Source organism: Vulpes lagopus, chromosome 5 (genome assembly GCF_018345385.1).
Source record: "Vulpes lagopus strain Blue_001 chromosome 5, ASM1834538v1, whole genome shotgun sequence".
Lineage (NCBI taxonomy): Eukaryota > Metazoa > Chordata > Mammalia > Carnivora > Canidae > Vulpes > Vulpes lagopus.
The window spans coordinates 113,442,565-113,466,831 of record NC_054828.1 but is presented as its reverse complement, the minus strand read 5'-3'; the positions used below and the strand labels follow the sequence as shown (position 1 = coordinate 113,466,831).

The following is a 24,267-nucleotide window of genomic DNA, read 5'->3' as shown; positions in this document are numbered from 1 at the left end:
CCAGCCACTTTCTACTTACATGAATTTTCCTGTTGTGGACATTTCATATAAATGGAATCATACACTATCTGATCTTTTGTGTCTGATTTCTTTCACTTAACATAATGTTATCAAGATTCACCCATGTTGTAGGAGTTATCAGTACTTCATTCTTTTTTATGTCTGAATAGTATTCCATTGTATGACTATACCACATTTTATTTATCCATTTATCAGTTGACGGGCACTCAGGTTGTTTCTACTTCTTGGCTATTATGAATAATGTTGTTATGAATATTGATGTATGTGTTTTCGTGTTGGCATATGTTTTTATTTTCCTTGATTATATACCAATAAATAGAGTTGCTGGATCATATCTAAATGTTTAACATTTTGAGGAACTGCCAGGCTATTTTCCACAGTGGCAGCATCAATTTACATTTACACCAATAGTGTATGAGGGTTTCGATTTCTCTGCATCCTTTGTTGTTTGCTTTTTTGATTATAGCCATCCTAGAGTGTATGAAGTGGTTTTGATTTGTAGTTCCCTAATGACTAATGATGTTAAGCATCCTTCTTATATTTTCTTCTAAGAGTTTTATAGTTTCAACTCTAAGATTCAGGTCTTAGATTTGTTTTGAATTAATTTTTATATGGTTAAAATGTAGGGGTCCAGCTTCATTCTTTCGCATGGAGATAACCGTTGTTATAGCACCATTTGTGGAAAAACCTTTTCTTTCCCCATTGAAGCTATTGGAAGTTTTAAGCAGAAAAATAGTGTGATCAGACATATATTTAAAGAAGATTGCTTTGGCTACTATGTAGATAGTGTCATTTACTATATCTCTGAATGTTAGAATGCCAGTAAAAGTTACTGAGACTGAGTAGTCAGTGCCATAGAACTAAGAGCAGAAACATGTATTGTCATAAAAGCCATGATAACAAACTGTTTCAAGAAAGGAAAGTGGTCAATTTTATGACATCCTAATGAATGATTAAAATATATAAAAAGGAACTAAATCCTGGATTTAGCTATCAGAGGTTGTTTTCAGAGACCTTTTGAAGAAGAACAGTCTTGTAGAATAGTAGTAGCAGTAGTCAGAATTGGTTGAGGAATGAATTTGGGAAGACAGAAATTAGAGAACTCTTTAAAGAAGTTTGCTAGGGAGATATTTTTTGTAGGTATAGACAAGCTGGTTTTAAAATGTATAGGGAGGGTCACCTGGGTGGCTCAGTTGGTTAGGCACCTGGCTCTTGATCTCAGCTCAGATCTTGATCTGACGGCTGTGAGTTCAAGGCTTGAATTGGGCTCCTTACTGGGCACAGAGCCTACCTAAAAACAGCAACTTATATGGAAAGGCTAGGTTAGCCAAAACAACTCTTGACAAAAATAAGTGAGAGGAATCTATCTGGTTTTAAGACTTTATTTAGCTACAGTAATCAAGACAGTATGGTATTGAGGGAGGCATAAACACATAGGTCATTGGAAGAAAAAGAAAAACCCAGAAACAGAACTGGGTCATGGTTGATTGATTTTTGTCAAAGGTACAAAAAGCAATTCAAAGAAAGGCTCTTTCCTCAACATTTTCAACAATGGTGCTAGAGTAGTTGGATATCCATAAGTAAAAACATGAACCTCTGCTTAAAATTTACACCCTGTACAAAAATTAACTTGAAAGTGTATCATCAATTTAAATATGAAATGTAAAACCATATTCTTTTAGAAGAAAACAAAATCTTTGGGACCTAAAACTTAAGGCAAAAAGTTCTTAGATATAGCACTAAAGCCATGATTCATCAAAGATTTTTTAAAAATAAGTAAATTGGATTTCAGTATTCAAACTTTCACTCTCAAAAGACTCAATTCTCAACATGCAGCAGTGTTTCAAAAAGAAAAGCAATCCAGTTAGAAAATGGGCAGAAGACAAGAACAGCCATTTCACCAGAGAGAATATATGGATGGCAAATAATTGCATGAAAAAATGTTCACTATCATTAGCCATAGAGAAATACAAATTTAAATGACCATGAAGCATCACCTGTTTATTAGATTAAAATAAAAAATAGTAACAACACCAAATGCTAATGGATGCAGAAAAACTGGATCTGTTACATTGCTTGTTGGAATGTAAAGTGGTACAGCCACTCTAGAAAAGCTTGGCAGTTTCTTATAAATTTCAATATGTATTATCATAAGGCTCAGCAATAACATTCCTGGGTATTCATCCCAGAGAAATTAAAACTGATATACACATGGGAGCTTGTATATAATATTCATAGCAACTTTACTTGTAATGGCCAAAAACTGGAAACAACCCAGTGTCCTTCCACAGGTGAGTAATTAAACAAATTATGATATGTCCATACAATGGAATACTATTCAGCAATAAAATGGAATAGATTAGTATTACATGCAACAACTTGAATAGATCTCAAGGAGCTTATGGTGAAAAAGGGAAGGATGACCATTTCAAAAGGTTGTATATGGCATGATTCCATTTATATAGCATTCTGGAAATGACAGAATTATAGATACGGAAAACAGATTATTGGCCAGAGTGTAGGGACTATAGGAGATGAGGGGTGCTACAACAGTTTTCTATCTTGTTTGCGTTGGTGATCACACAAATCTATACATCTCTCAACCCTACATCGCTCCAATTAACATCACATTTCTCTGTTCCCTCCCCAGCAGACTTTGTTTTTTAACTTTTATTTTAAAATAATTATAGCCTCACAGGAAGTTACAAAAATAGTACAAAAAAGTCTTGTGTATCCTTCACCCAGCTCTCCCCAATGGTAACATCTTACACCACAATATGAAAGCAAAACCAGAAAATTTACATTGATAAAATCAAAAGACCTTATTTAGAGTTCACTTTTTTTACACTCATGTGTGTGTGTGTGTGTGTACTGTGGGGTTTTTTCAATTTTGCTTTTTTCGAAAAGTAGGAGATAGTAAACATGTATGTATGCTGATGAGAATGATTCATAAAAGGAAGAAATTGGTGATGCGAACAAGAGGGGAAAATTACAGGAGCAAAATATATATCTTAGATCTCTGGCATGAAGGAATTGAAAAGATTCTATTTACAATATTTTGTAAACAATCCTAAAGGTAAACGTGGCTGTACTATGTTGTAACCCTTTAGTGTTCTAAACATTCACGTTTTGGTGTTATATTATAGAACTAGATCACTGAATAAGATGGAATTTCAAGAGTTTTTAGCACACTTACTGGTGTTTCTTTTTTTTTTTTCTTTTTTTTCTTTTTTTTAGATTTTATTTATTTCACAGAGAGCACAAGTGGGGTGGGGTGGGGCAGCAGGCAGAGGGAGAGGAGGAGGGAGAAGCAGGCTCCCTGCTAGAGCAGAGAGCCCGATGTGGGGCTCTATCCCAGGACCCTGGGATTATGACCTGAGGAAAGAATCATGACCTGAGTGGAAGGCAGATGCTTAACCGACTGAACCACCCACGTGCCCCTGGTGTTCATTTTAAAATAAGCTCTAAGAGTTTACATGTCATTTTTCTAGGATTTTTCCCTTCCAGGTTTTTGTTCACTGTAAGTAGGTCATGAATATATCTAGAATGTAATAATATCAGAATGCTTAATACAAATTATTACTGGTTTTTTTTTTTTTTTTTTTTCAGGGATACAGCAGGCCAGGAGCGATTTCACACCATCACAACCTCCTACTACAGAGGAGCAATGGGTATCATGCTAGTATATGACATCACCAATGGTAAAAGTTTTGAAAACATCAGCAAATGGCTTAGAAACATAGATGAGGTAAGACCTAGAAATTGTATAAATCCTTTTATAAAGACACATTTTTGTGTTTAGTTAAGGATAAATAATTCTAAATTATGTTTAGGATATCATGTACTATCATTATTATTGAGTTATTTTACTTCTTAAAGGTTAATGTTATATTTTGCCTACCTTTCTCTTAAATTTTTGGGTAACTCTTTCTAGAACCCCATCCAAAGCAATTACTTATTCCAAAATTCTATACAGCCATCTTATAAGATGACCCCATGTAGAAGCTACCAGTGGTTTTACATACCTCTTTTTATTTTTTTAAATATTTTATTTATTTTTTCATGAGAGACAGAGAGGCAGGCTCCATGCAGGGAGCCTGATGTGGGACTCGATCCCGGGTCTCCAGGATCCCGCCTTGAGCTGAAGGCGGCGCTAAACCGCTGAGCCACCCAGGCTGCCCACATACCTCTTTTTTTTTTTTTTCCCTCATACCTCTTTTTAAATGAATTCTTTGTTGGTAGATTTTTATTAAATGAATAAATTACATTTTTAGTAGTAATTTAAAACAACAGAAATGTATCACTTCTAGATATTTTGAAAGATACAGAATAGTGATGTGGTAAAAACCCAAGAAAATAATGCCATATCATCGCATGTGAAGATGTCAGTTTTAAAAAGTAAAATACATGTCAAAGCAGATCTGTTTCTGTTCTGCAATATAGGTCTAGCTTCTTGTTGAAATAATTTTTCATGTCCTACTGCAGTCTTCTAAGCTTTGAATTTCCTTAAGACTAACTCTTTAAAGCAGTTTTGGCTAGAAGACCTAGTTTTAAGGTAGTATTAGACACAAGATAATGATATCTCAATGGTAGCAATTCTGACAGTTCATTAATAACTTTTCCATCGCTGCAATAAATCTTGAAAGTGTGTTATTATTATCAGTTGATCGTAGCAGATTTTGAAACAAAAGGCTCCATTTTGGATTTCCTCAGCCTTTATTTTATGATTCAGCCAAGTTAGCACGTGTAGTAGGAGCAATTGATAAAGACACTGTGCAATGTTGTTCCAACAATAACCAGTTTTCCAAATTCTGTGGCATGAACTGGATTTTCTACAGTTCGGTCCTATCCTGACACTAACTACCCAGCCTTAGTGTCAGACCCCCAAGTGTAAGGACTCTGTCCCATAAAATTGCCCTTCTTTCAGATGTTAAGTCCTGGACCCCTCAGCTACCCACACTTCGTCTGACTTGGCAAGTTTGGGGGTTCCCAGGATCCACTTTTGGGTTCAGTAGTTGGCTGAATGATTCCTAGAACTCAGGAAAGTGTTGTATTTACATTTATAATTTTATTATAAAGGATACAGTGCAGGAACACCTAAATAGAAGAGATGTAAAGGAAGCGTATGGGAATTGGGGAACACAGAGCTTCCATGCCATCCATCTCTGGATATGTCACCCTCTGGGCATTTTTGATGTGTTCACCAACCTAGAAGAGGTCCCCTAACTTTATTGTTGCAGAGATTTGATCCGAGTTTTACTGCATAGGTATAGTTAGTTAATAAATCATTGGCCTCTGGTGATTAAACTTAATCTCTAGTCCCGTTCACCTCCTGGTAAGTAGAGGAGTGGCAGCTGAAAGTTCTAATTCTTCAATCACGAATGGTTCCTCTGGTGACCAGCTTCCTTTGTGAAGCTCTGTAGATCAGCCGCCCTCTGCCCTAGTTCTTCATTAGCCTAAACGTAGGTAAGCAGCAAGGGCCCTATTCTTTTTTTTTTTTTTTTTTTTTTTTTAATTTTTTTTAATTTTTATTTATTTATGATAGTCACAGAGAGATAGAGAGAGAGGCAGAGACACAGGCAGAGGGAGAAGCAGGCTCTATGCACCGGGAGCCCGACGTGGGATTCGATCCCGGGTTTCCAGGATCGCGCCCTGGGCCAAAGGCAGGCGCCAAACCGCTGCGCCACCCAGGGATCCCAGCAAGGGCCCTATTCTAAACAACAAAAGATACTCTGTCACTTGGGAAGTTAGGAGTAAGTGCCAGAGGACTAAGGCCAAATGTGTTTTTAATGTCTAAATATTAGAGCCTTATATATTTAACTTCATAGGCTTGATGGCTTCAGTTTCCCAACATATCTGACATATAAGAGATTGGTGTTGCCTAATTTTCACTTTGTTATAGAAATTCAAGCTTTAACTAAATGAAAAAAAGCTAAATTGATCCAACATATATTTTTTTAAGATTTTATTTTTTCATGAGAGATACAGAGAGAGGCAGAGACATAGACAGAGGGAGAAGCAGGCTCCCTTTGGGAATCCCATGCTGGACTCCATCTCCAGGACTCTGGGATCATGCTCCGAGCCAAAAACAGATATTCAGTCACTGAGCCACTCAGACGTCTCCCATCCAGCAACATTTTAAAAAGGATTATATATTGCAAGGGTGGTTCAATATAAGAAATCAATCAGTGTGTGATACACCCATCTTTTTTTTTTTTTTTTTAAGATTTTATTTATTTATTTATTTATTTGAGAGAGAATGAGCAGTGAGGAGGGGCAGAGGGAGAGGGAGAAGGAGACTCCTTGCTGAGAAGGGAGCCTGACATGGAGCTTGATTCCAAGACCCCGAGATCACAACCTGAGCTGAAGGCAGATGCATAACTGACTGAGCCACCCAGGTACCCCTGTAGTACACCATCGTGATAAATAAAAGACAAAAAGCCATATAATCGTTCCAACAGACTCAATGAAAATTTGACAAAATCCAACACCCTTTCATGATAAAAACACTCACAGACTAGAAATAGAAAAGAATGTCCTTAACCTAGTAAAGGACATCTGTGAAAATCCCACAGTCAGCATCATACCTGCCCTTACAATCACAAAAATGAGAAGTATGCCACTTCTGCTCAGAATTGTAATAGAGGTTCTAGCCAGGGCAATTAGGCAAAAAGAAAAGGGAGAAACCCAGATTGGGAAGGAAAACTATGTAAGTAATGAGATTTTTGTATTTAGAAAATCTTATGGAGGGGTGCCTGGGTGGCTCAGTTGGTTAAGCATCTACCTATGGCTCAGGTCATGATCCCAGGATCCTGGGATCCAGTCCTGCATTGGGCTCCCTGCTCTGTGAGTAGCTTGCTTCTCTCTCACCTCCCTACCACTCCCACTTGCTTGTGTGCATGCCTCCTCTCTTTCTTTCTCAAATAAATAAAATCTTAAAAAGAAAAAAAAAATCCTAAGGAAACCATGCACGTAGGGGCACCTGGGTGGCTCAGTCAGTTGAGCAACTATCTTTGGCTCAGGTCATGATACCTGGGTCCTGAGATTGTGCCCCACATTGGTTTCTCTCTCCCTCTGCTGCTCCCCCTGCTCTTGGGCTTTCCCACTTTGTTTCTCTCTCTCAAATAAATAAAAACTTAAAAAAAAACAACATGCACAAACCAAAAAATAAAACTGCTAAAACAAGATCAGTATATAAAAATCAATTGAATTTCTACATACTAGCAGTGAATAATCCAAAAATGAAATTAAGAATATAGGTCCATTTAGAGTAGCATCAAAAAGAAGAAAAATTAGGAAAATTTTAACCAAAGACATACAAGACTTAAATACTGAAAACCATAAAATTTTAAAAGGAAATGAAAGATCTGAGTAATTGGAAAGACACCCCATGTTTATGAATTGGAAGATTTCACATCATTAAGATGGCAGCACTAGCCAACGTGATCTGCAGATTCAGTGTAATTCCTGTCAAAATCCCACCTACTCTCTTGGGAATTTGGGGGGTGGGGTGAGTGAGCTGGCAGAAATTGACAAATTAATCTTAAAATTCATATGGAGGTGCAGGCCAGGGGACCTGAAATAGCCAAACAATCTTGATATGAGGAATGACATTTAAGCCGAGATCTGAAGAAATAAGTAAAAGTTGCTCATAAAAAGATAGGGCTGGTGGAAAGAATGTGATGGATTCAAATTTAAGATAAATCAAATCTCAAATTACTTTTCGTTATCTAGAGAACCTAACTACCTTGGCTGTAGAGACATGCAGGGAAAGGAGTATTGGATCAAAGATAGATGATTTGCAAATATTTTTCTTACTCTGGGGGTTGGTTGTCTTTTCATTCTTAATAGAGACCTTTGACACACAAAAGTTCTTTTTTTTTTTTTTTTCACAAAAGTTCTTAATTTTAGTGAAGTAAAATTTGCCTATTTTTTCTTTTGTTGCCTATACTTCTGGTGTCATATCCAAGACACCATTGCCAAATCAAATGTCATAAAAATTTCTCCTATATTTTCTTTTATGAGTTTTATAGTTTTAGGTCTTATATGTAGGCCTTTGATCCACTTTGAGTTCATTTTTGTTTTGATTTTTTTTTTTTTTAAGATTTTATTTATTTATTTGACAGGGAGTACAAGGAGGGGGAATGGCAGGCAGAGAGAGAGGGAGAAGCGGGCTTCCCGTGGAGCAGGGAGCCCTATGCAGGACTCCATCCCAGGACCCTGGGATCATGAGCTGAGCCACCAGGCGCCCCAAGTTCATTTTTGTATATTGTGTAAGTTAAGGGTCCAACTTTATTCTTTTACGTATTGATATCTGGTATGCCCAGCACCAGTTTTAAAAAAGACTATTCTTTCTTTCCCACATTGAGTGGGCTTGACACTCTTGTTGAAAATCATTTGATCATGCATGCAAGGGATTATTTCTTGGCTCTATATTCTATTTATGTATATATCATTATGCCAGAGCACACTGTTTTGATTATTGTAGCTTTGTAGTAAGCTTTGAGATCAGGAAGTAAGTATGAATCTTCCAACTTCGTACTTCTTTTTCAACATCATTTTGCCTGTTTTTCAGGGTCCCTTGAGATTACATATGAATTTTAGGGATGGATTTTTCTATTTGTGCTAATGAAGTCAGGATTTCAGTGGAGCAAATATTTGTTTTTAACTGATTTTTCTGCATGGGATCTTCTTGTGCTCTAGCAGTGTAGGTTTTTTGAGATTTTAAGAACTCTGTAGAATTTTTAATTAAGGCTTCTACTGGGTGATACTTACTATCTAAAATCATGGTCCACCTTGGGTTTAGCTTATGCATAAGAGATTCATTCCAGTTTCAGATCTTTTGCCTATATCTTCTCTTTTGATGAGAATATAACTAGAAACTAGACAGCCTCCTGTTAGGGTAAAATAATATTTGATAGCAGTATGTCTTAGGAATCGTGTTTCTAAGTAATTTACGCATTTGTATAGGCTTTTAACATGGGGTGATTTCAGGGTGATTGCTTTAAAATTTACAGATTATAAAAGTGACGCTGAAAATTGAGAAAAACAAGAGACTATTAAGATGTAAGTCGTGGTAGTGTGTAAATTAAATTTTCATTCCATTATAGCATGCCAATGAAGATGTGGAAAGAATGTTACTAGGAAACAAATGTGATATGGACGATAAAAGAGTTGTACCTAAAGGAAAAGGAGAACAGGTAAAAAGCTCTGAATGAAACTAATATGCTGTCCTTTCTTTGTGAAGATGGTACTGCATTTGATTGTTGGTAGTGGTAATGGAGTGTGCTGAGCTATTCCCATTGTTTTATAAATGCTGTGAGAAGCAGTTTATCATTTGAGTGAATTTTTCCAGTGCATATCTAACAAGTGTGGGAGAATCAAATCTGTGGTAGTCGTATTTTTAGCTGTATTTGAACTATAAGGAGAGAAAGTACTAATCAATGATTCTCAGTTTTTTAGCTTAAGACTTTAAGTATCTGAAGTAAACTCCCGAAGGGATAAAGTTCTTTTGTTATTTTTGTTTACTTATTTTTGAAAGAACTTGACCGTTTGAATCATGACCCATTGAAGTATTTTGTTTTATATAACCTAGTAGGGACTGCTGCCTTTAGGATAATATTGTTTCATACAGGATGCTAAAGTCATCAGTTGGCACTCTGTGCTTGATAGTTTTATCATGACATTTTGCTTCTATTTTAGATTGCAAGGGAGCATGGTATTAGATTTTTTGAGACTAGTGCAAAAGCAAATATAAACATCGAAAAGGCTTTCCTCACATTAGCTGAAGATATCCTTCGAAAGGTAAGATCCAATTTTTACTCCCAAGGTGCCCAGGGTCACAATTCTTTTTTGAAGTTTCAACTTTTTGTCTTGTCCGTGGTCTTATGACTCTTCTGTTTACTTTTGGACTCACTTCTCTTATACATTCTTTGCATTGCCGTAATTTCTTAGAATTTAAGATAATAGTTACTGCTACAGAATCACTTCCTTATATATAGTCATTTCTCATATGTGCCAGTAAAGAGCATATATATATTATATACTGAATAAGTGCCGTAAATCCATCCCTGGATTTCATTTAGCCAATCATGTCAATCTGTGATATTTTAAAAATTGCTGAAATGTGATCCCAGGGAATTCATTTTACTTCAGTTAGTTTAGCTTCAATTTGTGAATCACATACCTACCAATATGAGTAACTTGTAGCAAAATTGGGAAGTCTAATTCATATTTTTCCTCAAATGAGTAGATTTAATATGCAGATTTGGTTATAAATTCTGAATTATTTATTCGATCTAAGGTACATTTAAATGCACATAAAAACAGAAAAGAAATCTGACATAGCTCTTAAAGGAGAAGCAGGCATTGTATATGAAAAAATTTAATTGTGTATAGGAGAAAATTTAATTGCTTCTGGTAACCATCCTATTTTTATAATTGAAATAACAGTATTTTTTCAAAACTAATCTATCCATAAAACATAATAGTGATGGTATCTCAAGTATACATCTAGTGAAATTTCAGAGAAATCAACAACTTATTTTTTTTAATAGTGAAATGTAGTTACCTGTTAACTATAATTGTGTGTTCAAACCAGAAAAAAGTCACCAGTTACTGCTTTTCACAGGAACTCTAAAGCAAAAGTTGTGCCCTTCCACATCTGCTGATATCCTGGTATCTATAATATATTGAGTAATAAAAAGCAAGTTAGGATATAATACGTGTAATATGATCTTTTTAAAATTATATATGCTACCAAACACACATGCAAATGCATGTGCACACACATTTGGTTTATTTAGCAAAACAAAGATCTGGAAGGATCTATACCAAACTCTTAAGTAGTAAGTATTCCAAGTGGGTGATGGTGGTAAGGAGAAGGAGATAGAGAACACAATTACTCAATGACCCATATGTTTATATAGTTTTGTTCAGAAATTTTATTTTATTTTATTTTATTTTTATTTTTATTTTTTTTTGTTCAGAAATTTTAATGTGTCTTTTTAAAGTTATAAAAATTTAAAATTTAAAAAATACTCTTTCACAAGTATATAAAGCTAAAACCCCTTGGAATTCCTTGTGGAAATACATTTTTATATATGAAAATATGCCTGTGAGGAAAAAAAAATAGAATAAAGAAGTCAAGTACTCGGTGGACAAGGGAAAATGTTCATATTTTTAATTAAATGAAAAGAATAACAGGAATAGAAAAATAACCTTTTTAGTTGTGGAATACTTTGTATTTCAGAGTTTGGTAGGTCACAGTGAAAAATTATTCTAATACCTACAGAATTTACCGTAACACTTATTGAAATACTCTTGTCTCTTGTGTTCTTTCTCTTTCTGGATTTTTTAGTTTTCTCCATTGTTTTTGATTTTTTTTTTTCTGTCTACACTGTATCCCTTGGTCTTCTCATTAATCTTGACATTAAGAAAAAATAATAAAGTTTATGTAGTCTTGTAATCTGTGTCCCTGTGGTTGATAGATCTTCCTTGTTATCACATTAGAGGTTTAAAAGTATGGATACACCAATAAAGATCTCAGTCTGGAGTCTTCCACATACAGGCAGGCCCCAATGTGGGATCCCATTTTTTTCCCATACACATACATATGCTTTTCAATATGGTAAAGTTAGGAGTTAAAACGTCAAACATAAACATGCTTTAAATTAGTGTATGGGAAATACAGGAGTGCTTCCTGGCGAGCAGCTTTCTGTGTCATGATTTCTCTCCTGAGTTGATAAAAGAAAAATTAATTTTAGAATGAAAGCGATTTAAAACATTTTTAACTTATTTGAATAGGTATTCACTCTCGTGGTTCAAACATTTAAAGAGAGTGAAAGTACAGGGAAGTTTCCCACCATACTCCCTCAACTTCTCATTCTTCCCCCACAGGTAATCAATGTAATTAACTTCTTAATTATTTATATATGAGTAAATTTGAATATATATTTTATTCCCACCTTTTTTTTTTTTTTTTTTTTAACAGATAGGGCAACATGTACTCTGGCACTTAAAATAAGTAAAATAATTCCACTTTTAAAATAATTGAATGCTATTCCTTTGAGTGGATATGTCATAATTAAACATGTTTTTCAGTGAGGGACATTCAGTTGATTTTCAGCCTTATGGTCTCATAAATTGTATGGCAGTTAATAATCTTAAATTTAAATCATTTTGCAAGCCTATGATTATGTGCAAATATATGAAGGACAGAATCCTAGGAGTGGCCAAAGAGCATATGTGTACATTTTTATAATTCTGTTACATGCTGCCATATGTTGGTATGAGGCTTGTACCCATTTACACTCCTTCTGGCAATGGATGAGATTGTTTACTCACACTAGCCACATAATGGATTATAAGACTTACAGATCTTTCCCAGTCTGGCAGATTTTTAAAAAATGTATATTTAATTTGTAGCTCTCTTAAAGAGTATGGGGAGCATTTTTAAAGATAGGTTTAAGAATCACTTTTGTATTTCCTTTTCTGTAAACTTTGCTCACTTTTTAAATCTGGTTATTCACCCTTATTTTTGGCTAGGAACAGTTTTAATGTTGTATTTAATAAATTTAATACTTTTGGCTTTAAAATATTTTACTCTGCATGGGATAATTCCTTTTTTCAGAGAGTCTCTTTCAAGGATCTAAGTTAAATTGTAAAAGGATAGACTGTGAGTGAGGTGCTAAGTGAATGAATATAGTGACCTCCCTGGTTACAAGCACCCATGTATTTTTTTTTTTTAAACACCCATGTACTTTTAACTGACCCACATGTGAAAATTACCAGAGAAAGAATATTTCCTGTGTAACCATATTCTTTTGTTGTGGGATATATGCTGACTGGCCTCTTTATCTTCTTCCCTACATTTTTCTCAAGATCTGCAATAGGAGTAAAGTTGGTTGTTCAGGAAAACTCACAAAGATTTTTTTAATGCAAAACTTGAAATTTTAACATACAATGAGAAGAATCCCATTGGGCAGTAAGAGTAGGTAGGTGAGCTCAAAGCGCAAGTCAGAATTTCACCTCCTTAAGAGTTTAAGTAGGGCTTCTCTTGGGCTACATGACTTTTTATAATATTTTAAGTTTTACCCCCTGGGTTACTTTAACTTTCCCTTATATTACCATGAGAGAATACATTCTAGTTATATCTTAACTTTTAAAATTTCATTCATGATGAACTACTGTTAACACAATAAAACAGCCTGGATAAATTTCACAGACTGATGCTGAGTAAAGAGAATCATACATAAAAGAATACATAAAACATGGTTGCATATATTTGAAGGTCAAGAACAAAAAAAGAAAAAAAACTAATCCCTGGTGACAGAAATGAGAGTACTGATTACCTTTAGGAGGGTGGTAACTGGCTGGAAAGGGGCACAGGGGAGCCTTCTGGGAGTATTACGTTCTATATTTTGAGCTGCTAACTTCATATTATATACTAAAAATCTAAGCACAATTAAGATTTGTATGCTTTACTGTATGTAAGCTGTTAAAATGTTCTTTTCATGCATACTGTAAAGACTAGGCTATCCATTAAAAATAGTATATTCTTCTGATTTTAAAACTAATATTTAGGTTATTGGGGAAATACAGGATTATTCATAGAAGAAAATAAAATCACTCATAAACCCAGTACCTGAGAGTTTTCTCCTATTAACATTTGGTGTCTTTCCTTTTGATTTTTTTTCTATATCCATTTTTAACATGAATTACACAACTGTGCATTCTGCCCTATTCTTTTTCCTCCACTTAATGTTAGCATATCATTGTTGAGATTGCCTTTTTAAAACTATGATAGAAAAATAAATAGAACTATGATAGAGTATTTCAAGCTTCAGTCTCAAAAGGCAAGTAACCAGACAGAAGGGGCTGTTTTACTTCTCTGAGGTTAGACTTGACCCAACATCAGGTTTTATACATACGCTTGATAATGCTTTTTAAGTTCTAGATACTCAGGGGGTCAGGGCTAAGACCAAACCTCTATGCAAATTAGAGCCGAAAAGATATTGAAAGCTTTATTACAGGGGTGTCTAGAGGCCTCTAGACAGTTCAGAACTTGGGGTAAGCAGGTGAAATGGCAGCAGAAACAAAGCTGCCGAATCTTCACTTTGCATGGGAGAGAAAACCTATCTCAGGTGACTAGTTACATTTTGTTACCTTTATGAGAATATTTCTGGTGGTTAAATCTTGATTTCTCTGTAGCAATGTTTTTTCATGGGTTGCTTTCCTTGTGTGTTTGTTCCAGACCCCTGTAAAAGAGCCCAACAGTGAAAATGTAGATATCAGCAGTGGAGGCGGCGTGACAGGCTGGAAGAGCAAATGTTGCTGAGCGTTCTCCTGTTCCGTCAGTTGCCATCCACCACCCTGTTTTTTCCTCTTGCTGCAAAATAAACCACTCTGTCCATTTTTAACTCTAAACAGATATTTTTGTTCCTCATCTTAACTCTCCAATCCACCTGTTTTATTTGTTCTTTCATCCGTGACTGCTTGCTGACTTTATAATTTTCTTCAAACAAGAAAATGTATAGAAAAATCATGTCTGTGACTTCATTTTTAAATGTACTTGCTCAGCTCACCACTGCATTTCAGTTGTATTATAGTCCAGTTCTTCTTATCAACATTAAAACCTATAGCAATCATTTCAACTCTATTCTGCAAATTGTATAAGAATAAAAGTTAGAATTAACAATTTTATTTTGTACAACAGTGGAATTTTCTGTCATGGATAATGTGCTTGAGTCCCTATAATCTATAGACATGTGATAGCAAAAGAAACAAACAAAAGCCAGGAAAACACTCATTTTCGCCTTGAATGTGTAAATGGGATTAATTTTGTCCTGTGCCTTATGTGGAAAGGAACTTCTTTGGTTTTCCCTTTATTTTGTTTGTTTGTTTGTTTGTTTTGGTGGAAGCATGTGCAGGAGACATACATATCATCCAAACATAAACCATTGAAATGTTTGTGGTTTGCTTGGCTGTAATTTTCAAAGTAGTTAATTGAGGACAAAGGGTAATGCAGAAATGATAGCTTTGGTTTGCTGAGTCTTATTTTAAGTGGCCTTGATATTTAAAGCTATTCCTGCCACCAGTTCTTCTCTTTGGCCACTTTTTCCTTGTGTCTGTCTTCCTGCATGCTGCTTTATTTGCTCCTCCCTCCCCCACCATCCAATGGTATGAGTTATTTAAAAATGAAAGGGGCAAACTAGTAGGTTTTTCAAGTTTAACATAAAGTACTGATTTAACTTGCTAATAAGTAAACTGAAAGATCAATTCTAACTGCCTACTACTCTCAAATGTCTTCCTCTCATTTTCTCTCTCCCCTAAAACTTCTGCCCCGGATTCCTCCATTCACTCTTTTACTTCATGCTCCTCTTCTCCTTCCCTCTTTGTTCCCTTTCTATCCACCGAGTTTATGAAATGGAAGAGTTAATTGCATGCACTAGTGTTTGGAGGGTGTTGTGGTTTGTCTTTCTAATTAGGTGTATAGCCTATTCACTTTCCTAGAATAAATCTCTTAACCGAAATTTGAGTAGTCTCCATTTTGGCAACTCCTCTAGCAGTTTGGTAGCCCAGTAAAGGTTTGTTTGTTTGTTTGTTTTTAAATGGTGGGAAGGAGGAGGAGTGAAATTTATTAACATGTTTGCCAAATATACTGAGATTTGGCCTTTGAAGAACACTTTTTCAGTGTTAAGTTATCTTTACCTTAAGATTAGAAATACTTTAGAATATTACTTTTAAGTCCTGTCTTCACATCCCTTTGGAAAACGTGTATTACCATAGATTTGGGAAAAGGACAACAAAAGGCTTTTCATGTACAGATAAGATCTTCAGCTATCTCTAACCCTGTCCTTTTTTCACTTCATTTTTCTAGTTTTGCTTCATTGCTTATCATCAGGATAGGGTAAGTTAAGTTTGCTATGCTGCTAGCATCCTAAGATGATACCTTTGTTGAAATAATTGTGAATAGCATGATTCATTTCTAGCAGAGGCTGAGTTTAGGACAGCAGCTTCCATTGAAAAGTCTTTCTGTGTCGTGGATAGCATTTTAATGCTCTCTTGGCTCACATCAACAACATAGGGACGTATCTGCTATAAACATCCATGAATTTTTCAGATAGTGCCCTAAAAACAATTTTATATGCCTCACTGGTTGTTGTTGTTAGGCTTTTCCTTCACTTGACTTTATCATTGTTTACTAGTAAAAGCAGCATTGCCAAATAATCCCTAATTTTCCACTAAAAATAATAATGAAATGATGTTAAGCTTCTCGAAAAGTTATAGGTTAAACCTACTATTGTTAGATTAATTTTAATGTATGTGTTGCTTTCCTTCATCTGGAATGTGGCAATAGCTTTTTTATTTTTAACCCTCTTTAATCCTTATTCGATTCAGTGACTTAAGGTTTGAGAGCTAAACACTGGGATTTTTGGGTAACAGACTGACAGTTTTGTTTGCATAATTATAATCGGCATTGTACATAGAAAGGATATGGCTACCTTTTGTTAAATCTGCACTTTCTAAATATCAAAAAAAGGGAAATGGAGTATAAATCAATTTTTGTATAACCTGTTTGAAACATGAGTTTTATTTGCTTAATATTAGGGCTTTGCCCCTTTTTCTGTAAGTCTCTTGGGATCCTGTGTAGAAGCTGTTCTCATTAAACACCAAACAGTTAAGTCCATTCTCTGGTACTAGCTACAAATTCGGTTTCATATTCTACTTAACAATTTAAATAAACTGAAATATTTCTAGATGGTCTACTTCTGTTCATATAAAAACAAAACTTGATTTCCAACTGTGTGGCTTGGTTTTCATTTATTTATGGAGTTGAAGATGGAGGATTACTTCTGAAGACAATACACAATAACAAACAATATTAGAGGGGCAGATAGAAGAGAAGTAACATTCTCAGCCTAGGGAAAACCGGAAGTTTCAAGAACTATCTTTGTAAGAAACTACATAAAAAATGGAAATCTCTGGGACACTAAAAAGAATCATCCTGGTGTCAAAAGAGTCAGTGACTATCACTCCCCGTCCAGCAACACTAGAATGTACCAAAGGCCAACTGTAGCTGACCACAGCTGATTAGATTACCCAGGGGCACTAAGGTTGGCTCTCATCTTGGAGGGTGAATGCTTGTTTCAGCGGTGACCATCCTCTTATATGAAAAAAGTATTTCCCACTTTTTTTGTGAGCCATAAGTGACAGCTTTGTTTTATATAAAGAAAAGTTTAATCCCATATTAGGGCACTATTAATCAATAGAGATAAATATTTGTTGACAAGATTATCTCTGCCAGAAGGATAATGTGTAGAAGTTTTCTCATTTTGCAGTGTTGATAGGAATCACCTAGAGTGTTTTTCCAGTGCTTCCTTATTCATTCTCCAACTTTTTCTGTTTTGTGTCTAGGGTGAGGCCCATGATTCTTCTTTAGAGACTGGTATAGGAAAATAGAACATGGTCTCTGCCCCTAAATTCAAGATCTAGTTTAGAAAGCAAACACAATCATTAGCTAAACATACATAAGAGCCAATGAGGGCCACCTGGCTGGCCCAGTCAATAGAACATGCAACTCTTGATCTCAGGGTTGGGAGATTAAGCCCTGCATTGGGTATAGAGCTTAGAAAGAAAGAAAGCCAACTAGTCGTGATTGAGATTTTAAGTGCTGTTCAGACCAAGTTCAGTTGAGAGTAGTTGGGGTGGCTTTTTGACGCAAGAGGGATGTGAATTGGTTCTTAGATAAGTAGACTGATTGGCTATAAGACTAATGGGAAGGTTAAGAAGGGACCACAGGTAAATTTGAAACAGGCTTTGCTTATGTGAGAAATCAGAAGTCCAGCTGGACAAAGATAGGCAATGGGGAATCCCGGTAAGCCCTCAAGAGTGGTGAAAGCAGTGTGTATTTGAGGAAAACAAGTCTAGGTATATTGGAAAAAGAAGAAGCTGGAGGGTTCTGGAGATTGATCACATAGGAAGTTAGTAGGCTAATTGAGATTTGAATAGGACCAGGCTAAAATGACAAAAGGCAGTACAGGGTTTAAGTTCACATATGTGAAAGGGAAAGAATATTTCTTGCCCAGCATAACCACTGGGTGCCTCAGTGGTTAAGCACCAGCCTTCGGCTCAGGGCGTGATCCCAGGGCCCGGGATCAAGTCCCACATCAGGCTCCTTGTGGGGAGCCTACTTCTCGCTCTGTGTCTCTGCCTCTCTCTGTGTGTCTTTCATGAATAAATAAAATCTTTCAAAAAAAATATTTCTTGCCTAATAGCCTACTAGGTACTTGTGACACTGTTCTCTGTTCTTTGAGTTCTATCCCCAGTGACTTGGTGAGATGGTATCCAAAATACCATTTATTTACAAAATAAACAGTCTCAGATATAGTACTCTGCTTAAGGTTACACATCCCATTGGTGCTAGAGTTGGATTTTGAAAGCAAACCATTGTTTTTACCTTCACCTTACCGGTTTCTCAGGATAAGGTCTTAAGGTTTGGTTATAATGATTGTAATAGGGGTAATTTAGCTTCTTCAAAGCATCTTTTGGCTGAAAGTAAAGTAGCTGCTTTTCACATTTCTCTTAATTGACTTTAAGACTAGAATTTGAGGGGGACCTGTGTTTATTAATCACTACCACGAAATGGTGAAAAAAGTCAAAATACAGGAGAAGGGAAAGAAGGCAGCTGGATAGAGTATCCCAAATTCTTAGGTGGAATTGAGATAGTTTGTAATAAATGATTAGTACAATATGTATGTAACTTGATACAAGATTAAGACTCCTATAGGGGAATTGAGGGCTTTGGGCTTTTCTGGAACACTGAATTTAGGTCTGAGGTTTCCAGCACTGATATAGAGATGTAGTCCTAGTGCATCTTAGAATGGTTGCTAAGAAAATGTCTCCAAAGAAGGTTCATTAAATGCATAAATTTGCTTGCCATTTTGCTCTGTCACTTTTGTGAATTTCCGTAAAATGGAAGAGTACACTGAAAATCCATGGTGGCATTTCTGCAGGGAGCCGAAGGAATCAAGTGTAGGCTTGTAGCTTTCTGGTGATTTGGTTTGCTGTAGACCGTAGACTTGCTTCGTCAAGAAAGGGTAATTACCATTCTTATTTAATTCTGAAATGATGACAGCTCGTCTTTTGACTGGAGCGAGAGAGAAGTCAGTCCCAGATAAGCTGTCCAGGGAGTGCTGAGGTACAGGGTCTCAGTGGGAAGTGGAACAGGTCCATTTTTAGACCAGACATGCAGGTGGCAAAGTGGGTATCACTGTGAAAATGGTCAGACTCACAGAAGAGGCCGTTCACCTATGCCTCTCCTGACGTGCTTGGAGTACTCCTCAAAGCCTCTCAAGTGTCACGTCGGCAATTGCAGAAACCACAGGTCTGGCAGGTTTTGAAGGCAGATGCTGCAGTGAGGTGCTGTGAGGAGAAGACGCTAACTTGCCCCGGGACCAGCGCTCTGGGATGAGCCAGATGGGTGTGAAGTCACTCCAGGTCGCGCCCTTCTCCATGGCCCCTCCCCTATCCCTGCAGCCAAGAGAACACCGAGTGTGGGCGAGGCACTCCCTATCCCTCTTAATCAACACAGGCCACCTACATATTACCTTGGAAATCAATATTTGAAGAGAATTATGTAAAGAAATTCCTAGAATATGTATCACTCATGTGGGAGTTGACGTTAGTGTTCTTGTGTCTTAATTTCTAATCACCCAGCTTTGAGACCTCAACCGCTGAGGACTCTTCCCCTCGTCGTCACCTAGTACTGTTCACTTTTCCTCCATTATCTCATGTCTTCCCCTTGACATTCCCACAACTTTCATTTTGGTACTTGGTCCACTGTTCTGGGCCACTGAGTTACTTTCCTAACTCACCACCTAGTGTTGCTCTCCCCCTGACACGCCCCTCATCCCTTTGGCACACATCAGAAGGTTCAGCTTCTGAAGGCCCCACAGTCCTCAAGAATCTACAGTGACCCCATTGCCTACTGCAAGGATGTGTCACGCTTTGATCATATAGTCTGTCACCATCCATGCTTCCAGGGAAATAAAAGAGTAAATTGATCTGATCCATCAGTTGAGGGTCTTCTCCACTCCCCAATCCATTGTTACAGCCTTAATTGTCACTCAGAGTTCTACACAAATGTGCTTAGTTAGCTACTTGTAGGCCTCAAAACAGGTCAGGCAACAGATCATTGCCTCTACCATCTCTTTGCTTAATTAACACCCCCTGTGTCAGTTTTGGTAAAATTTTGCTTTATTTAAACAGTGGGGGACATTTATTAAAAGGATGTTGAAGTTACATTCTTTTAAAAGATTCATTTATTTTGAGAGAGCGCATGCGTGAGCAGGGGTGATGGTGAGCAGAGAGAGAGGGAGAGGAAGAATCTCAAGCAGACTCCTTGCTGAGTGTGGAGCCCAATATGGGGCTCGATCTCACAACCCTGAGATCGTGGCCTGAGCCAAAATCAAGAGTCAGATGCTTTAACCAACTGAGCCACCCAGGCTCTCCTAAAGTTGCATTTTTATATGAAAGTGGTGGCAGTGGCTTAATTTTTCATTTTCTACAAATCCTTCCATTAAAAAAAAGCAAGTAGGGTAGTAAAACCCATGAACAGAGAATACAGCAAAAGCGGTTGATAAGGTGCCCCCGCAAACTCCCGAACAGAAACAGGCCAGGGCAAACTTCTGACAGAAACAGGAGCTGCATAATAGCACCTGTGAAGAAGCAAGCATAGGGAAGAAACGGCATCTGGTGGATTGAAAAGCTCCAAAATAGCAAGTACTTGAAAACCCCGCAAACCAGTATTAGAGCAGCGGCTCACACTCAAAGGGGTTCGCGCGCTGCAAAGGCAAGTGAACGCAGCGGGGCTACTACAAACGCTGAAGACTTCAACAGCCCGGGCCCTAAGAAGTTCCTTTTTCCCGCTAAAAGAAAAGAAAACCAGAGCTTCGTGAAGAAATGACAGAGTCCGTGTTTGTCGCAGGAAATGTCTAAGATGAGTTGGAAATGTCACATCAGACAGAGAAGTTCTGAAAATCTCAGGATGTGTCAGTAGGGCTTGGGAGCCAACTTGAAGAGGCCCACTCTGGCCAGAGGACTTTTTTTTTTTTTCAAGATTTTATTTATTTATTCATGAGAGACACAGGGAGAGGCAGAGGCACAGGCAGAGGGAGAAGCAGGCTCCGTGCGGGGAGCCCGATGTGGGACTCGATCCCGGGACTCCAGGATCATGTCCTGGGCCAAAGGCAGGTGCTCAACCCCTGAGCCACCCAGGCGTCCCAAGAGAGGACATTTTGAACACATCAAATGTTTATAAGTCTGTGGATCCATAATGATGCGATACACACGTACAGGCCCACACACCCCTCATTAGTCACTATTGGAAGTTGCTTGGGAAACCTCTTCCCCATCAGACCCTCCCGGGTAAATAAAAGAATCCAGAAGTTATCTTGGCTTCCTTATACAGACCAAACCACTGGGTGACTGAACAGTGGAGGCGGCCAGAATAAGCCACTGGGGCATAAAAATCATATTGAACGGAAGGTTTCTGAATTCCCGAAATCTCTTATCTGCTTAAAAGCGTAGCGTCTGATAACTCACCTGTCACTAAGGAGCAACTCTAGGCTCTTGGAGAGATTGTACCACACCCAAGCACATGGTCACAGGACCGTTTTATCTCCTGTTCCATTTATCTTCCAAAAAAAGTAATGTAAGGGCCCTTTCTCCCTCTCTCTGTATAAGTCATTTGTCCCCTGAGAAATTCCTCTCTGCCCTTCCTTACCCCCTATAAGCCCCAAATTAGGGGAGACAGGTTCTTCTGTGAATAAACATCTGCTTCTCTCTTCCTGATCTGTCTTTTGTCGGTTTAATTTGCAAGCTTCCAAACATTGCACCTAGGAGGATAAAGTTTTTCTTCCCACTAAATAGTAAATAAGGTGAAGTTTGTAGAGAAGTATTCCACCACAGAAAGAAAGAAGAAATGATAGAATTTGACTGTTTTGTAACTAATGAATTAATGGGCCTAGGAATGGACAACGGCTAACACCACAAAGGGAGATCCAACAAAATAGAGACAGCCAGACACTTAACGTACCCTGACCACTAACACAATACTTCTTACGATGGGGCCATGCCAAAAAAAATCTCAAACATCAGATTAAACGTTTGGTCTTTATCCAACTACCAATTTATAGGAAATCTGAGGACAGAGGAACATAATGAACTATATCAATCAATAAAATCCAGACTGGTAAATTTTACAGGACAATTGATCCAGTCTCTTCAACAATTAAATATCAATGGAGGGAGAGAGCGAGACATTATAAATGAATCAGAAACTGAAAGAAAAAAAAAAGGCAAAACTAAACTAGTGTATTTAGGGACGCCTGGGTGGCTCAGCAGTTGAGCATCTGCCTTTGGCTCAGGTCATGATGCCAGGCTCCCGGGATCGAGTCCCGCATCGGGCTCCCTGCATGGCGCCTGCTTCTCCCTCTGCCTGTGTCTCTGCCTCTCTCTCCCTGTGTCTCTCATGAATAAATAAAGTCTTAAAAAAATAAAATAAAATAAAATAAAATAAAATAAAATAAAATAAAATAAAATAAACTGTAGTGTATTTAGGGAACTACAGAAGCAATATGAAGAAAATTAAAGAAATGATTATGCTGAAAGTCAGGATAAGGATATTCTTAGGAGGGAAGAGTTATGGATAGGAGGTTGGGGTGCCTGATTGGCTCAGTCAGTTGAGTGTCTGACTCTTGGTCGACTCTTGGTTTGGGCTTGGGTCATGATCTCAGGGTTGTGAGATCGAGCACCGTGTCGGGCTGGCTCTGGGCTCAGCGCAGAGGGCTTAGCACACAGTTGGCTTCAAGATTCTGTCTCCCCTCTTGCTCTGCGCCCCCACTCTTGCTTGCACTCTCTCTCTAAAATAAATAAATCTTAAAAATATGGGGGCACAGGGAGGGTTTCAGGGATAGCAAAATCTTCTGGCACAGATGTTTACAAGGATGTTTGCCTTGTAACAATTCATTAACCTACATATTTGTTTTATGAGGTTTTAAAAGGTGTATTCTAATCCTAAAGAACTCTGTGTGGGGAGGGGAGGCCCTGGTGGCTCAGCGGTTTAGCGCTGCCTTCAACCCAGGGCCTGATCCTGGAGACCCGGGATCGAGTCCCACATTTGGCTCCCTGCATGGAGCCTGCTTCTCCCTCTGCCTCTCCCTCTCTCTCTCTCTCTCTCTCTCTCTCTCTCTGCGTGTGTGTGTGTCTCTCATGAATAAATTTATAAATCTTAAAAAAAAAAAAAAAGGAACTCTGTGTGTGGGACGCCTGGGTGGCTCAGCGGTTGGGTGTTTGCCTTCAGCTCAGGGCATGATCCCGGGATCCAGGATCGAGTCCCATATCAGTCTGCCTGCGAGGAGCCTGCTTCTCCCTCTGCCTATGTCCCGGCCTCTCTCTCTCTCTGTGTCTCTCATGAATAAATAAATAAACAAATCTTAAAAAAAAAAAAAAGAAGAAGAACTCTGTGTGGGTGTGGGTTTAATATTATCCTGGGTAGCTCAAACTCCAGGACTATAGAACCAGTTTCAGAGGCTGTGCAGCCAAGACCACTGCTCAAAATCAGGCTTAGCAGAATTGGTGTGCTGAGGCCTAACAGTTCCTGGCGCTGGACATTGTGCCCCAGGAATGGTCATCACCGCCACTGAGAACAATATACCTGCCACCCGTGCCAAAATCCTCGTGCAGCCTCTGGTTCTTCCCATAGCATTTGCTGTGAAGTCTGAGGTGGTTAAGTTGGTTGATGAAGCCAAAGTGCATACTTGTGTCCCAGATGCTAGGAAGTAGGGGAGAGCCTCTCTTGTGTGCAGCATCCGTAGTGTGGGGTGGGCTCTGACTCTAGGTGGAGGGGTTTGGGTGCTGGGTGGAAAGAGTGACAAATGTTCCCTATCTCAGTGATGTTCGAACTTTACCATGCATGAGAATCACCTGGGAAGTGCTTTTAAAAATTCCAATGCCAAGGTTGCACCCAGCCCAGAGAACACAGCATCTCCCAGATGAGACTGGAGTGTTAGTGCTTTTTTGATCATGAACTAGTGCCTGCGCCGTTACTACTCTTTTCGATAAGCCACACTGGAATCACCTGGGAGCTTGTTAGAAATGCAGACTCTCAGCACACCTGAATCAGAATCTCCCTTTAAGCAAGAGCCCTAGGCGATGCTTATTGCACATATTCCAACTTGAGAA

The 24,267-nt window shown here is 37.9% G+C and overlaps 1 protein-coding gene across 1 annotated transcript in view; it reads left to right on the top strand.

Annotated features, from left to right (window-relative positions):
• Positions 1-16,825, top strand: part of RAB10 (RAB10, member RAS oncogene family) — an 83,453-nt gene extending 66,628 nt beyond the window's left edge. The window contains exons 3-6 of the mRNA XM_041755592.1: positions 3,631-3,769; positions 9,132-9,221; positions 9,724-9,825; positions 14,276-16,825. Of these exons, the coding sequence (XP_041611526.1) occupies positions 3,631-3,769; positions 9,132-9,221; positions 9,724-9,825; positions 14,276-14,359 (415 nt within the window). The 3' untranslated portion in view covers positions 14,360-16,825. The remainder of the gene's footprint in view (positions 1-3,630; positions 3,770-9,131; positions 9,222-9,723; positions 9,826-14,275) is intronic.
• The last annotated feature ends 7,442 nt before the right edge of the window (positions 16,826-24,267 follow it).